Below are 15,397 nucleotides of genomic sequence, written 5' to 3'. Positions count from 1 at the left end.
TCAATGTACTCTGCCGTGTAGTATTATGTATTATGAGGTGCTCGATGAATACCGCAACAACCTCAGGAGCTGCGCAACTTCAATGGCCCATGGTTCAAAATGGATATCTAGTCCTGGACAGACAAAGTCAGTCTCAGTAAAAGTAATGCTCAGTCTATGACAGGCTGGGGAAAGCTACCACTGAACCGAACCGGCAAGCTGACGGCCACCCGGAAAGGGACCGACCTCACGCCCACGGTCGAGTCGGGGCCGGGGTATTGTTCTCTCTCGTTAGAATGGAAAGGCAGTCCTTACCCAAGGCTACCCTAGGCTACGCATAATTCGCCATTTAAGGGAGGTATCCCCTCCGCCCGACAGCCGGACAGCGGGCCTCAACAATTAATTCCATCAATTCCATTTAGCCCAACGGAACATTAAATACCATCCGCTGCCCTCCTTTCTCGACAATTATTCCCACACTGTATCTCTTCTCACCTCACCTTCTCTCTCACATCCAGCATACCTCTCCTCTCCTCTCCCTCTCTCTCCGATCTCGACGACTCTATTACCCCTCCTCTCTGGGATACCCCACTACTACTGCAACGGTAAGCTTAAATCCCACCCGCTGTGAACTCACGTGCCGGCACTGCTCTGCAGGCCTCCCCCCACCAAGTAGCCTCATTTTTTTTTCTTCCGTCTTCTGGGTGGTTTTTCTGACATTTTTTGGGAGTTCAGAAATCTCGAGATTCGCATTCCCTATTCAATATGAGTGACGGCCCGATTTCACCTCCCAAGCCCTCCGTGGTAAGCAACAGCCCTGGACTCGAGCTGCTCGGCCAACGGGTTTTGACTAATCGTGCTCGCTCAGGTCCTCGAGGCCCACGAGGTTGACACTTTCCACGTTCCCAAGGCTTTCTACGACAAGCACCCCTCTGCCGGACCTCACCTTAAGGATCTTGATGAATACAAGAAGCTCTATGAGGAGTCAATTCGCAATCCCGACACTTTCTGGGCTCGCAAGGCCCGAGAGCTCCTCACGTTCGACAGAGACTTCCAGACCACCCGCATCGGCTCATTGGAGAACGGCGACGTTGCTTGGTTCCCCGAAGGTCGACTAAACGCTTCCTTCAACTGCGTTGATCGCCATGCCATTAAGAATCCCAACAAGGTCGCCATCATTTACGAAGCCGACGAGCCCAATGAGGGCCGAACCATCACATACGGCGAGCTCCTTCGCGAGGTGTCTCGAGTTGCCTGGGTCCTGAAACAACGCGGCGTCAAGAAGGGCGACACAGTGGCCATCTACCTCCCTATGATTCCCGAAGCTATTGTCGCCTTCCTTGCTTGCTCGCGTATCGGTGCTGTTCACTCCGTCGTTTTCGCCGGTTTTTCCTCAGACTCCCTCCGCGACCGTGTCCTCGATGCTGGTTCCAAGGTTGTCATCACGTCCGACGAAGGAAAGCGTGGTGGTAAGGTCATTGGAACGAAAAAGATTGTCGATGAGGGTCTCAAGCAGTGCCCCGATGTTTCCACCGTTCTTGTTTTCAAGCGCACCGGCGCCGAGGTGCCCTGGACTGAGGGCCGTGACATCTGGTGGCACGATGAGGTTGAGAAGTACCCTGCCTACATTGCCCCCGAACCCGTCAGCTCTGAAGACCCTCTCTTCCTTCTCTACACCTCTGGCTCCACTGGTAAGCCCAAGGGTGTTATGCATACCACCGCTGGTTATTTGCTGGGCGCTGCCATGACCGGCAAATACGTCTTTGATATCCACGACGATGACCGCTATTTCTGTGGTGGTGACGTTGGCTGGATCACTGGTCACACCTACGTGGTGTACGCTCCTCTTTTGCTGGGATGCTCCACGGTCGTCTTCGAGAGTACTCCGGCTTACCCTGACTTCTCCCGCTACTGGGACGTTATCGAGAAGCACAAGGTGACCCAGTTCTACGTGGCTCCCACAGCTTTGCGCCTGTTGAAGAGGGCCGGTGACGAGCATATCCACCACCAGATGGCACACCTCCGTGTCCTGGGATCAGTCGGCGAGCCAATTGCTGCTGAGGTTTGGAAGTGGTACTTTGAGAAGGTCGGAAAGGAGGAGGCGCACATTTGCGATGTAAGCCGCCTTTTCCCTGAACATTTGGTTCCGGCTAACTGATCTTCTAGACCTACTGGCAAACTGAGACTGGCTCCAACGTTATCACTCCCCTGGCCGGTGTTACCCCCACGAAGCCTGGCAGTGCTTCTCTGCCCTTCTTCGGAATTGAGCCTGCTATCATTGACCCAGTCTCTGGCGAGGAGATCTCAGGCAACGATGTTGAGGGTGTGCTTGCCTTCAAGCAGCCCTGGCCTAGCATGGCCCGCACTGTGTGGGGCGCCCACAAGCGCTACATGGACACCTACCTGAACGTCTACAAGGGCTACTACGTAAGAACATCATTCAGTCTATCTTTGAGTCGAGGTTGCTAATATGGTTGTAATAGTTCACCGGAGATGGTGCTGGTCGTGACCACGAGGGATACTACTGGATCCGCGGCCGTGTTGACGACGTTGTCAACGTTTCCGGCCACCGTCTGTCAACCGCAGAAATCGAGGCTGCGCTCCTGGAGCACCGTAAGTCCACAAGCAGACCATGAAACTCGACTGTACTAATAATGCTATAGACATGGTTGCCGAAGCCGCCGTTGTTGGTATTGCCGACGAATTGACCGGCCAAGCCGTTAACGCCTTTGTTGCGCTCAAGGAGGGCAACGAGACGAACGACCAAGTCCGGAAAGATCTCATTCTGCAAGTCCGCAAGTCAATTGGACCCTTCGCTGCTCCCAAGGCCGTCTTTGTTGTCGACGACCTGCCCAAGACCCGTAGCGGTAAGATCATGCGCCGCATTTTGCGAAAGATCTTGAGTGGTGAGGAGGATAGCCTGGGTGATATCTCAACGGTAAGACCCTGTTTTCCATATCGAGTTGCTTGAGGCTAATAATTTCCCCAGCTGTCCGATCCTTCCGTGGTTGAGCGGATCATCGCCACTGTGCACTCTTCCCGTGGAAAATAAATTATAGTTGCCACCGTTTGAGACTTTGAGACCCCATATATACCCATCAAAAGCGTGTCATGATGATGACTACCCGACCAAGTTGACTCACCTGTCAACTCTGCAAATGGATGGGTTTAGTCAGGCAATCCATGGCGCCGTTGAGACCAGAACCGAGCGTGATATATTTATTTGCTAGTTGTGTGATTCCCATGTTTTATTGGTCTTCGGAGCGGATGTCTATAAATGACTAGTTATAACTTATGACATTTTCATTGTTCATTGGATTGTCCCATCTTTTTCTTAGTAGTAAAGATCTAGACTGCACATATACCTAGTGCTGCCTGACAATCATCTGGACAAATGGACTATAAGAGAGTATCATTAATGGAGCCTTGTCTGTATCTGATTGGACACATCCGGTATGTACCCATGTGACCCAGGGTACACTTGGAATTTTGGAAGGCGATAATGGCTGCGGACAATAAGCCTCGAAGATGATTGTCTAGGTTGAAAAGAGCCAATGCCCTTGTTCAGGGAAGTAACCTCGGCCACTACTTCAGGTCATGTGAGCAGTATCTGAGTCAAACACAGCGAGTAAAGTCCCACAGAATACAACTGATTCTGAGTTTCTACTAGGCAGCATTAGAAGCTGTTCAACTCACAGATCAGGATCTTGTCTGATTGGCGGTGCCGGTTCAGGCAGTAGTCACGTGGAGCACAGTAACACTGGCAGCAGTCACAGCACTAAGCCAGATTACATACCATTACGTATTGATAGCACTCACCTGGTGTGGATCTGTACCACAGAACGTATTTTACGGTTAGCCCCAGGCCATCCCCTCTCCCTGCTTAGCCCGGGCTCTTTTCCATCGCGTCAGTTTCCTCACCTCGACCTGCTCCCTTCGACTTCTCAAGGTCGCTTTCTCGTCACCCCATCTTCCCGTCCTTTAGGACTCGTCAAAACCCTCGCTCTGACGACGCTTACCCGTCGGTAGCTGGTGTGTCATTTGTTTTAATTTACCTTTTCTTCTCACCTTTCTCGCGATCGGCGTACGTCGAGGGAAAAAAATACACACCTTTCTTCACCCGACATTTTCCCTTCGCATCCATTGCGCGTCTTGCGATCTAGCGCATTGAACTCGAGTATTTTGAATACCGCACTACATTCGTCTACTAGTTCGAGTTCCGATCGTTTCGCACCCGTTCACAAGCTTTCGCGACTGTTCGGTACAACTGCCTCGAGAGAACAGATGAAGCTTTAATCTGAGAAAAGATACGCAACAACCATGTCTTTCGGCTTTGGAGGAGGCGGATTCGGTTCGAACAACCAGCAAAGTTCCAGCTTTGGCACGGGCACTGGTTTCGGCACGAGTTCTGGCGGAGGTAGGTCCCTTCAATCTGTTTGATGTTCAGACCCCCAAACGCCCTTTTTACGGCTTTACTGTCACAATTCCCGTTACCCGTTATATCTATTTCCTTTTATGATCAACCGGGTATCTGGTGCTTGAGATGTCGACCCGTGACGGCCCTGTACGGCTTCCAACAGTGAATCATCCCGCACGGAGACCATCGACGTTGAGCAACTCAGTAGCGCCACAAGAGAAAGGATCGCAGCTTTATGACAGTCTCTGACAGTCTAAACTCCACAATATAGGCTTTGGATCAACCTCGTCCCCGTTTGGTGGGAGTAACACAACTTCAGGAGGTGGCGGCCTGTTTGGAAACGCCTCCAGCAGTTTTGGTTCCGGTGGAGGTATGTTTCGATGAGCCAGCGATCCTTTCTCTGCTACGGTCACCTTGGACGGATTCTTTGTCGCCTTGCTACGAATTTTCCGAGTTTCTGGTTTGATTCGGATCACAACACTTCGGCTCCACGAACATCGCCGCAGGAACATGTCCTGGATAGTCGATTACTACGGATCCGTGCCTTGGATGGCTTTTTGATTCATACACCTCTATCATAATACGTGTTTTGTTTTGGTGCAATGTTCAAATTGAAAATCCGACGGCGCTAACCCATGTTCACTCTAGGATTCGGATCGAATAATCAGACGGGATCAGCATTCGGAGCTCAAAAAACTGGATTTGGCAGCTCAACTGGCGGTAGTATGTTCGGGAGCAATAATGCCACCACGACTACAAGCAGTGGCTTCGGTGGTGGTGGTTTCGGCTCGACTAGCACGGGCGGTGGATTTGGTAGCTCGAACACTGGCAACACTTTGTTTGGAAGCAAGCCTGCAGGAGGAGGTTTCGGTAGCACAACTGGTACCGGCACGGGATTCGGTGCTGGAACTGGCTTTGGCAGCAGTGGCGGCTCGGGCTTTGGTGGAGCAGGAACTGCTTTCCAGCAGGGCGTCCCTCCTTGCGAAGGAACAGGCAGCACTCCTTTCAGCGCGTACACTGAGAAGGACGCAGCTTCGACTACTATGAACCACTACCAAAGTGTCTCGATGATGCAACCGTACAACAAATATTCCTTTGAAGAGCTTCGATTGGCAGATTACAACGCAGGCCGTCGACACGGAAATGGAAGTGGACAGGCCGGTGCTTTTGGTTCTTCAGCTTTCGGAAGTGGATCCGGGTTTGGATCCCAGCAGTCTTCTTCAGGCTTCGGTAACACCTCGACACCATTTGGTGCAGCTGCTACTAGCGCCCCCTCCGCATTTGGCTCGACACAGACAACCGGCGCCTTTGGCTCAACTGCCTCCAATCCTTTGTTCAGTGCTACCAAGCCAGCAAACTCCTTGTTTGGTGGAGGCGCCTCTTCAGGTACCACCCAGCCTAGTTTGTTCGGAACCACTACAAACAACACCAGTACTGGCTTCGGGTCCAGCACTGGCGGTGGATTCGGGTCTGGTGGCTCGTTGTTTGGTAACAACAACGCCAACAACCAACAGCAGCAGAACAAGCCCCTATTTGGTTCAAGTACTGGAACCACAGGTACAGGCACGGGCTTTGGTGGATTTGGAGCACAGAACACTACCACCTCAACTGGATTCGGCGGCACCGCTGCTACGTCCTCGCCATTCGGTCAGCAGCAGCAGACCGGTACCGGTGCATTTGGCGGGTTTGGCGCGAATACAAACACTACCCAGAATCAGACTCAAAACAAAGGAGGCCTGTTCAGTGGGTTCGGCAACAATACTCAGCAATCATCCACCGGTGGTGGCCTTTTTGGAGGAAATACCAACACGGGGTCCTCACTTTTCGGGCAGAATAACCAACAGAATCAGCAGCAGACTGGCAGCTCGCTCTTCGGCGGCAACACTCAGCAGACCGGAACTGGCGGTGGTCTCTTCGGCGCCTCTCAGAACCAGCAGCAACAAAAGCCAAGTCTGTTCGGCACCAACACCAACACTGGTAGCTCGCTCTTTGGCGGCAACACCCAGCAGACTGGAACTGGTAGTGGCCTCTTTGGTGGCGCCCAGAACCAGCAGCAGCAGCAGCAGAAACCAAGCTTATTTGGCAATACGACGAACACGGGCGGTTCTCTCTTCGGTGGCACCACTGGGGTACAGAACCCAAGCACCTCGCTCTTCGGCAACACTCAGAATCAGCAGCAGCAAACTGGAGGACTGGGAACTTCCAGCCTTTTCGGCGGCTCTCAGCAACAGCAAGCACAACCGATGCAGCAGTCGCAGGCTGCGCCTGGTAGCCTCCAGGCCTCTCTTCTCGAGGGAAACCCCTATGGCAACCAATCAATCTTCTCTGGCCTGCCTGCACCGAGTACTGCCAGTCCTGGCCCATTGGCGACGCCGCTCTCGTCTGCGAACAAACAGAAGCAACGCGCTCCTCTGCCAATCTACAAGATTACACCCAATGCTGCCAACCGCCTCATCACACCGCCTAAGCCTCGAGGGTATGGATTTTCCTATTCCACTTACGGTTCGCCTTCTAGTGCAGGTGCCACTCCCAACCTTGGAGGCAGTCTTCTCGGAACAAGCATGCGTAACAGCTTCAGCGGCAGCTTGGGGCGTAGCACATTCAGCAAGAGCTTCTCTACCAGCAGCTTGCGCAAATCCTTTGACCCAGATTCCGACAGCATCCTGTCCCCTGGTGCCCTTGGCTCGGGCAGCTCCCGTTACTCGAGCAACAACCTGAAGCGCTTGACCATTGACCGAAGTGTGAGAACCGAGATTTTCACGCGCTCTGTTAACTCGCCTACCGCGATTACCAATGGCGATGATGCCGCTCAGTCCGCGAGTAAGGTCAGGAAGAAGGTCAGTTTCGAGTCGACTCCTGACAACGCCTCCGGTGGTGAGGTTGTGCCCGTGGAATCCCAGAGCTCGGAACCTACCCCAGAAGAACTGGGCTTCCTGCGCTCAATCCGTAAGAACAGCGCTCCTAATGGTGTTAATGGTGTTAAGCCAGCATCTCAAACCCCCGCGAGCCCTGAGATGGAATCCGTATCAAGCAAGAGACTTCTGATTTCGGTTCCAGAAGACTCTGAGCGTGCTTCGTCTGCTTCGCCTGGCGATAGTGCATCGCGTATGTCCTTCAGTCCTAGTGGCGACCCCATCCCAGGTGACTACTGGATGAAGCCAACACGCGCCGAGCTTAGCAAAATGAGCCGTGACGAGTTGAAACATTTCAAGGGTCTGACTGTTGGTCGCGAACGCTGCGGTGCGGTCACGTTCGATCAACCTGTTGATTTGACCACCATCGATTTGGACAACCTGCTTGGTGGCCTTGTGGACATCGGTGTTCGTAAGATTACCGTATACCCTGATGAGTCAATCAAGCCTGCAAGAGGCAAGGGCCTGAACGTTCCCTCTACGCTTCGCATTGAAAACTCCTGGCCTCGTGGACGAGACAAGAAGAATCTCTCATCTACCACTAGTGGCCCGCTGTTTGAAAAACACGTCGACCGCCTGATGAAGGTTCACAACACCGAGTTCGTCAACTACGAAACCGAGACTGGCACATGGATTTTCCGAGTGGCTCATTACACGACATATGGCCTTGACTATGATGACGAGGAAGCAGAAGGTGAGAGCCACAACCAAAGCACTCTCCCCGCCGACCGCGATCTGACCGTTGGCTCGGAGCAGATGTCGACCTACTCCATTGACGATTCCTTTGCGAGCTCGGTGGGGGGAGTCGACGACGACACATTCGATTTCAAAAAGCGAAAGTTGGTGCCAGGGGCATTTGGAAATCAGGCAATGGAGACGGTGGAGGAGCGGGAGATGGGATCTGAAAACGATGATGAAGACGAGTCTTTTTTAGAGGAGGGCTCCACGGGTTCAACTGAGCAGGATGGCGACGACGTCACCGAAAGCCAGCAGTCTGTTGGCGAGTCAGAACTTGAATTAGACGAAGGCGAGGAAATGGACATGGCGGGCACCTTTCCCAACCTTGGTCGTACCGTGGAGCATGATGATGATGATGATGATGATGATGAGGATATGGATATCACATTTAACCAGCCCTCATTGAAGCCCTGGAACACACCTTCTAAGGCCCGCCTCGATCTTACTGGTGACTGGGCTGAGCAGTTGCAACGTACTATTAGCCCCAGGAAGCAGAACCGTGACGCTCTTCGAGAGATTCAGGCGAATGCTTTTAGCGAACGCCCACTCAACGATGAGACGCCAACGAAACCAGCAGTGACCGCCCAGCAGAAGGGGTTCAATACTAGTATTGACTTGATGAACTCTTTGTTCCAACAACCACGCAAACAAGGGCAATCTCCCCTTAAGCCACAGAAGCCGCAACCGAAGGCGGGAGGCTTTGAGGTACAGCCATTTTCTTCTACTCTTTTACAGTACATAGCTAACCCCTCTTTTTCCCTAGTGGCCATACCACAAGCAACCAAAGACTTTCGCCGGGGAGTCGAACGAAATGAGCAAGGACGACCTGGACTTCCACCACTCATTTAAGCCTCGATGGGGCCCCGTCAACTCGCTCATATGCGCAAAAGGTGAAATGAGTGACCGTCGGTACGGAGATTTGCATTGGAGAGAGAAGTTCTCTGTTACCAGCGAAGGCCGGGACATTGCCGTTTTTGGCTCTAGACAGAGCGCCGAACCTCACGAGATGGTTGAAATTCAGCGGACACAGTCCCACATTACCAGTGTTGATGGCCAGCCATTTGCTCGGCTCGTGAAGGCAAACTTTGAGCCGTTTGCCAAGGCGACTCATTCTGTTCATTATGACAAGGAGCGAGTCATTTGGGAATTGGCCAATGTCCTGTTCAACGATGACATTGAGGATGATCTGTCGGCTGGTGTTCCACCTCAGTTGAGACACAAATACCTACACCGCATTAAGAAAGATAGGCTAAATCGCCTCTGGGAGATCATAGTCCGCGAACGAAACACACAAGCTCTGAACAAGGCTAGCTCTGCCGAAGAACGCGCCGTTTATCTGCTCTGTTCGCATCGTGTCGAAGAAGCCTGCTCTACGTTGATGTCCAGTCAAAACTTTCACCTTGCCACTCTTATTTCGCAAATTGGCAGAGACCCTACGACGCAGCGCGACATGGCCGAGCAAATTGAAAAGTGGCGACAGCACAACGTCTGGTCGGAGATGACTGAACCGATCCGAGCCTTGTATGAACTCTTGGCGGGTAACACCCTCCGCAGTGAAGGTAAATCTGGCGGTGCCCTGGAGGATCGTGTATCGACCTTCACGTTCTCTGAACGGTTCGAGCTGGATTGGTTCCAGGCCTTTGGGCTGCGCCTCTGGTATGGAATTACCGACGATGAGCCCATTGAAGTTGCAGTTTCAGCCTTTGCTCGGGACCTCAAGAATGGAGAGGAACCTGCGTTTCCCTTGCCTCCCCACCAGGACAAAGATCGAGGCGTATGGCATACATCTACCGACAACCTTGGTCATGAATCGCCCCTTTGGGTTCTGCTCAAGGCTTATACCACAACGTTAGGTGCGGCTAAGGGCACTGGTATCCCCGCGCTTGCTTTGCCTGCTGCGCTGTTGCCAGAGTCTGTTACCGGAGACAAGCTGTCGAACCGGCTATCCTTCCAACTCTGTCACGTCCTTGCTATTGTTCTTGGGCAGTATGACGGTCTCAAGGTCGATGCCGCCCAGATGGATCAACTTGCGTGGGATTACGGCTGGGAGCTTAGCGCCTCTGGAAACCTTGCGCAGGCCTCGTTTGTCTTGCTTCACCTGTCTCGCGCCTCAGACCGCGCAAGAGCTGTTCAAGAGATACTTGCGCGGTTCGCAGCCCAACTTCCTGAACCGATCACACCCGAAGGCTCCCCGAACACAAATTGGCGGCAGCTTACCCAAGACCTCCAGCTTCCAGAGAAATGGATCTGGATGTCCAAGGCTCTCTATGCTCGGGATACTGGCGATGCTGCACGCGAAGTGGATTGTCTTGTTCGCGGAAAGAACTGGAACGATGCCCATGCCACATTCTGCCGTATCGTTGGTCCGACGGCGGTGATTGAGCACGACTACAAAACCCTGGAGACCTTGTTGTCCGGTTTTGGAGAGGCACCAGAGCGCAAGGTTCGCGGCTGGGCTAGTGGTGGCGGTGTCTACGAAGACTTTCTTCGCTTGGTGACAGCGCGCGGACGAGACCCTCAGCGTCTGAACCGCCTGGTGGATGCATTAGTGACAATGGGCGATGTTATCAATGGGTCGGGCGTGGAAGGATTGGAAGAGCGCGTGGCGTTCAAGGAGATGAGTCGTATCGTTGCTGGCTGGACAACCCAGGAGGATGTCAAGGTAAGCTGTCCCTATCCTTTACACTTAACACTAGCGATACTAACGTTCTTCAGGCAATGGAGATGTCGCGTGTTCTTCGTCTTCCTCTGACGGGTGATGCTCGTCTCGTGCAGACGGCAGAGATGAGTAGGCGGTACTATAGCGTTGTTATGGCTGGGGGCTACTGAGATCTGACTCGAGCAATTTAATCATCCTAGATTCGATCCATTTCGAATGCCTCTACTTGCGTTGACTTTGTTCCATCACCTTCCTTGATCTTGTATTCTAGCTTGTCTACTTTTCTATTGCCCATCCACTGCCTCTGTGCTTTTTCTTTCATAATGAAGCCATGCTGACGCTGGGGAATATTGATATTGTTTGTTCCGCATGGCGTGCCTTGTTTAGATAGTTGCTTTTGTAGTAGCTAGATGATATCGATTTGAATACGATCATTGAATCCCTCACTGTGTCCATGCCGGTCCCGGGTTATTTGCAGGTCTACTAGTGTAGAGCGGGCTCCGGCTCGGGCTCCAGGCGTCCATGAGCAGAAATTCGCCATTCTGGTGAGACAGGATGAAAACATTGTTTGCCTTGTGTTCCTCTCTCCCTCAACTGTGTGACGCCGTCTCATTTGTTCTTTCTCCTGCGTCTCTTCTTCATGCCTCGAGCCACCATGGCCTCCGAGAGGTCTGGCTATCACCATCACCATAACAGATCTCGCCCTTCGCTTGAGATAGACGAAATACTCCCTGCCGACGAAGTCGCAGTCACCTCTTCCTCCTCTCGTCGGTCCTCAACCTCTACTTCATCCACCGTATCTCTAAGAGCAACAAAATCTCCCGCAGAAGGCTCCGTAACGATGCCAACCTCCACAGAACACCAGAGATACTCAGCCTTCAGCAATGGCCAGAAACGCTTCATCGTGACCATAGTCACCCTAGCATCCTTCTTCTCCCCCCTCTCCGGGCAAATCTACTACCCCGTCATGCCGACCCTCGTCGAAAACTACCACCTCTCCAACGCCCTAATCAACCTCACCATCACCACCTACATGATCCTCCAGGGCCTCGCCCCCGCCTTCATGGGCACATTCGCCGACACCTGCGGCCGTCGCCCCGCGTATATACTCGCATTTGCCATCTACACCACAGCGAACATCGGCCTTGCCCTGCAAAACAATTACCCGGCGCTCCTGGTGCTGCGGTGCCTTCAGAGCGCCGGGAGTAGTGGTACCGTTTCGTTTGGATACGGGGTTATTGCGGATATTGCGGCGCCTGCGGAGCGGGGTTCGTATGTTGGGCTTATGGCGGCGGGTGTTATGCTTGCGCCGGCGCTGGGACCGGTTATGGGGGGACTGCTGGCGAGGTTTTGGGGTTGGAGGAGTGTGTTTTGGTTTCTTGTTATTGTTGCCGGAGGGTATTTGGTTCTTTATGCTCTTTTTGTGCCGGAGACTGTGAGGAAGGTTGTTGGGGATGGGTGTTTGCTTCCTAGAGAGAGGTGGAGGTGGACTGGGGTTCAGTGGTGGCAGAGTAGGAAGGTGTTTACCTCTGCCGTCAACAACGGGCCTGGAGCTGATGTTGAGCCTGCAACCGTGAAAGAGGCCCCAAACGGCAATGTGGATGCTGTGAAGACTTCGAGATTACGCTTCCCTAACCCTCTTAAGGTCTTCAGTATACTCCTCGAGCAAGATGCCCTCATTATCATTGCGTCCATTGGCCTCTTGCTGCTCACCAACGTTGCCCTACTCACCAGTACTCCAAGTCTCTTCACTGAAATCTATGGATTCAACGATTTCCAAATTGGGTTCTGCTTCCTGTGAGAACCTCACTGTCATGCATTCTGATCTCAACCCTAACCATTGTTAGCCCTCTAGGCATCGGCGCCGCACTTGGTGCAATCCTCAACGGCGTCTTTCTGAACCGCAGCTACCGTCACCACGCCGAGTCCCTAAACCTCCCCTTGGACCCATCAATAGCAACCAGTCTGCAGAGCTTTCCGATCGAACGAGCCCGCCTGAAACGCTTTTTCCCCCTTATCATCCTCACAATCCTATCAATAATCCCCTACGGCTTCGTCCTCGAGCGACGAACTAACCTCGCGGCACCGCTAACTCTCCAATTCCTCAATGGCTTCGCAACAGTGGCGTGCACAAACACGCTGAACACCCTCCTCGTCGACCTGTTTCCCGATGAGCCGGCCACCGCCGCAGCGGCGTGCAATCTGGTCCGGTGCTGGCTAGGTGCGCTTGGGGCAGCTGTTGTGGATTATATGATTAGAGGCATGGGGTGGGGCTGGTGCTTTGCGTTCTTGGGACTTTTGATATTAGGTTCTGTTAGCCTTGTTTGGGTTGAGTATGTTTATGGAGCGGGGTGGAGGGAGAAGAGGAGGGTTCAGCGGGACAAACAATGTGGAAGGGAGAGGGAGGGATTGCAGGTCATTGAGGAAGAGGGAGAAGAGGATGGGAAGGGTTCAGGAAAGGATGGAGAGGATACTGCTGTTGATTCTGGCACTGGACTCATGGAAGAGAATGCGCGCGGAAGCACCACAGTTTGAGGCGTCTTGAGGGATGGGGTTGCTCAATCACTGACTCAGGACGGTTTGCACTTGCATGTTTTAGCCCTCCATGGTCTGATAATGTGCTCTAGATTGGTTTTTGTGAAGGAGATTGAATATAGAATAGATGTGGATAAGTTGGATTGAATTCATTTCATGCTACCGGATTCGAACAGAACTGTACATGGTCAAAAGCCTAAAACAAAACAAGCAACGCACGCGGACTGTAAGGGAAATAGGAAAGGAGAAGAAAGATAATGACCCCCTCTTATGTAGTAAAAAGATACCAGAAGGAACTCCAGAGGCCAGTACTCTATGGTCAACTCGAACTCTTTTGTAATTAAGAGAGAAAAATAGTTTACATGCCAGGGGAGATCAGCTTGCCCTCAGCCCGGCTGTTGGGGTGCCAGCCACCAGCAAGGTACTGCTGACCGTTCAGCCCTTGTGAGTACTCCTTGATGCGAGCTTCCAGTTCCGGACGGAAGTGACGGATGAGACCCTGGATGGGCCAGGCGAAAGCCTCACCAAGGGCACAGATGGTGTGACCCTCGACCTGCTTGGTGAGCTCCTGGAGCATGTCGATCTCGCGCTCGCGGGCCTGGCCCTTCTCGAGACGCTGCATCATCTGCATGGTCCACTTGGAACCTTCACGGCAAGGGGTGCACTGACCGCAGGACTCGTGCTTGTAGAAGGTGGAGAGACGGGAGATGGCGCGGACGATGTCGGTGGACTTGTCCATGACGATAACGGCGGCGGTACCAAGACCGGTCTGCGAGTCCTTGAGGGCGTCGAAGTCCATGAGCTGGTCGTCGCAGACGGACTTGGGGATGACGGGCGTTGAGGAACCACCGGGAATGACCGCGAGGAGGTTGTCCCAACCGCCACGGACACCGCCACAGTGGCGGTCAATCAGCTCACGGAGGGAAATGGACATCTCCTCCTCAACAGTGCAAGGGTTGTTGACGTGGCCGGAGATACAAAAGAGCTTAGTTCCGGCGTTACGCTCACGACCGAAACCGGCGAACCAGCTACCTCCTCGGCGCATGATTGTTGGTGTGACGGCGACGGTCTCGACGTTGGTGACTGTGCTGGGGCAGCCGAAAAGACCGACGGCGGCGGGGAATGGGGGCTTAAGACGGGGCTTGCCGGCCTTGCCCTCGATGGACTCGATGAGGGAGGTTTCCTCACCGCAGACGTAGGCGCCCATTCCGCGGTGGATGAAGACGTCAAAGTCGTAGCCGGTTCCGCAGGCGTTCTTACCGATCAGACCGGCCTGGTAGGCCTCGTTGATGGCGCGCTGGAGGACGGTGGCTTCCTGGTAGAATTCACCACGGATGTAGATGTAAGCGGCGTTGGCGTTCATAGCACGGCCGACAACCAAGCAACCCTCAATCAGCTTTTGAGGGTCCTTGCGCATAATCTCGCGGTCCTTGCAGGTTCCGGGTTCACCTTCATCGGCGTTGACGACTAGGTATCGGGGTCGGGGATCCTTGTCCCAATCTTTAAAGTTCATGAAAGACTAGCCAAATTAGACGGGGTTCGCGGGTTCTGGCAAGTTAAAGGGACATACATATTTCAAGCCGGAAGGGAAACCAGCACCACCACGTCCACGCAGACCGGAGGCCTTGAGTTCTGAGATGAGCTAGAAAAACAGACCAGTATTAGTCCAACACCCCTTCCAATTACTCCTCCATTGCGGTTGGAGGGAATCAGCGAGATCATACCCAGTCATGGCCCTTCAACACAATCTCCTTGGTCTTGTACCAGTCTCCGTACTTCATAGCCGACTTCAGATCCGCGCCATGGTGGTTGTAAAGGTTCGTGAAGATACGGTCCTGGTCCTTCAGACCGCCGTGGTGGTGTACCGGGGGTGCATTGTCCTGGACGGTCGCGAATGAGCGGGCGGCCGGGGCCTGGAGTCGGAGGGATCGGGAGGAAAGGGAGGCGAGGGGAGAAGACGAAGGAGCCGCCGCTCGAGATATCATGGTGACGATGGCCCAATGGCTGTCGGAGAGACTGTGAGGAGGGGAAGCACGACACGAGGGGGTCGGTGATGGCGTTTGAGCTTCAATTCTGCGGTTGCTGAATATCCGGCTTTGCCCGCTCGGTGATTGGACGGGGTGGGTCACGTGTGGCTTGGTCAGCATTTACACGTGA

The 15,397-nt window shown here is 53.4% G+C and overlaps 4 protein-coding genes across 4 annotated transcripts; 3 read left to right on the top strand and 1 right to left on the bottom strand.

The window, feature by feature from the left end:
* Positions 1-286: 286 nt before the first annotated feature.
* BDW74DRAFT_147005 (acetate--CoA ligase) lies at positions 287-3,292 on the top strand. Its single transcript, XM_073723461.1, has 7 exons — positions 287-584; positions 715-783; positions 848-2,095; positions 2,146-2,406; positions 2,463-2,592; positions 2,643-2,917; positions 2,969-3,292. Exons 2-7 carry the CDS (start codon positions 745-747, stop codon positions 3,029-3,031), a joined length of 2,016 nt encoding a protein of 671 aa, XP_073586907.1. The 5' UTR covers positions 287-584; positions 715-744; the 3' UTR covers positions 3,032-3,292.
* A 629-nt stretch (positions 3,293-3,921) lies between these two features.
* On the top strand, positions 3,922-11,391 carry BDW74DRAFT_147001 (nuclear protein 96-domain-containing protein). The gene is made up of 3 exons (XM_073723460.1): positions 3,922-4,396; positions 5,045-8,751; positions 8,810-11,391. Exons 1-3 carry the CDS (start codon positions 4,300-4,302, stop codon positions 10,796-10,798), a joined length of 5,793 nt encoding a protein of 1,930 aa, XP_073586906.1. The 5' UTR covers positions 3,922-4,299; the 3' UTR covers positions 10,799-11,391.
* On the top strand, positions 10,736-13,319 carry BDW74DRAFT_188380 (putative MFS transporter; the record flags this gene model as incomplete). Its single annotated transcript, XM_073731706.1, has 3 exons — positions 10,736-12,502; positions 12,553-13,120; positions 13,305-13,319. The coding sequence occupies exons 1-3, from the start codon at positions 11,346-11,348 to the stop codon at positions 13,317-13,319; spliced, it is 1,740 nt and encodes a 579-aa protein (XP_073586905.1). The 5' UTR covers positions 10,736-11,345.
* Positions 13,320-13,359: 40 nt separating this feature from the next.
* BDW74DRAFT_146999 (NADH-quinone oxidoreductase subunit NuoF) lies at positions 13,360-15,299 on the bottom strand. The gene is made up of 3 exons (XM_073723459.1): positions 14,965-15,299; positions 14,811-14,882; positions 13,360-14,759 (listed from the first exon to the last, which is right to left on the bottom strand). The coding sequence occupies exons 1-3, from the start codon at positions 15,223-15,225 to the stop codon at positions 13,599-13,601; spliced, it is 1,494 nt and encodes a 497-aa protein (XP_073586904.1). The 5' UTR covers positions 15,226-15,299; the 3' UTR covers positions 13,360-13,598.
* Between the last annotated feature and the right edge of the window lie 98 nt (positions 15,300-15,397).

The sequence above is a fragment of the Aspergillus multicolor genome (assembly GCF_047715735.1).
Source record: "Aspergillus multicolor strain CBS 133.54 unplaced genomic scaffold BDW74scaffold_4, whole genome shotgun sequence".
In the NCBI taxonomy this organism is placed as follows: domain Eukaryota; kingdom Fungi; phylum Ascomycota; class Eurotiomycetes; order Eurotiales; family Aspergillaceae; genus Aspergillus; species Aspergillus multicolor.
Note: the sequence above shows the minus strand (reverse complement) of the source record. Positions and strands in the feature narration are given on the sequence as shown.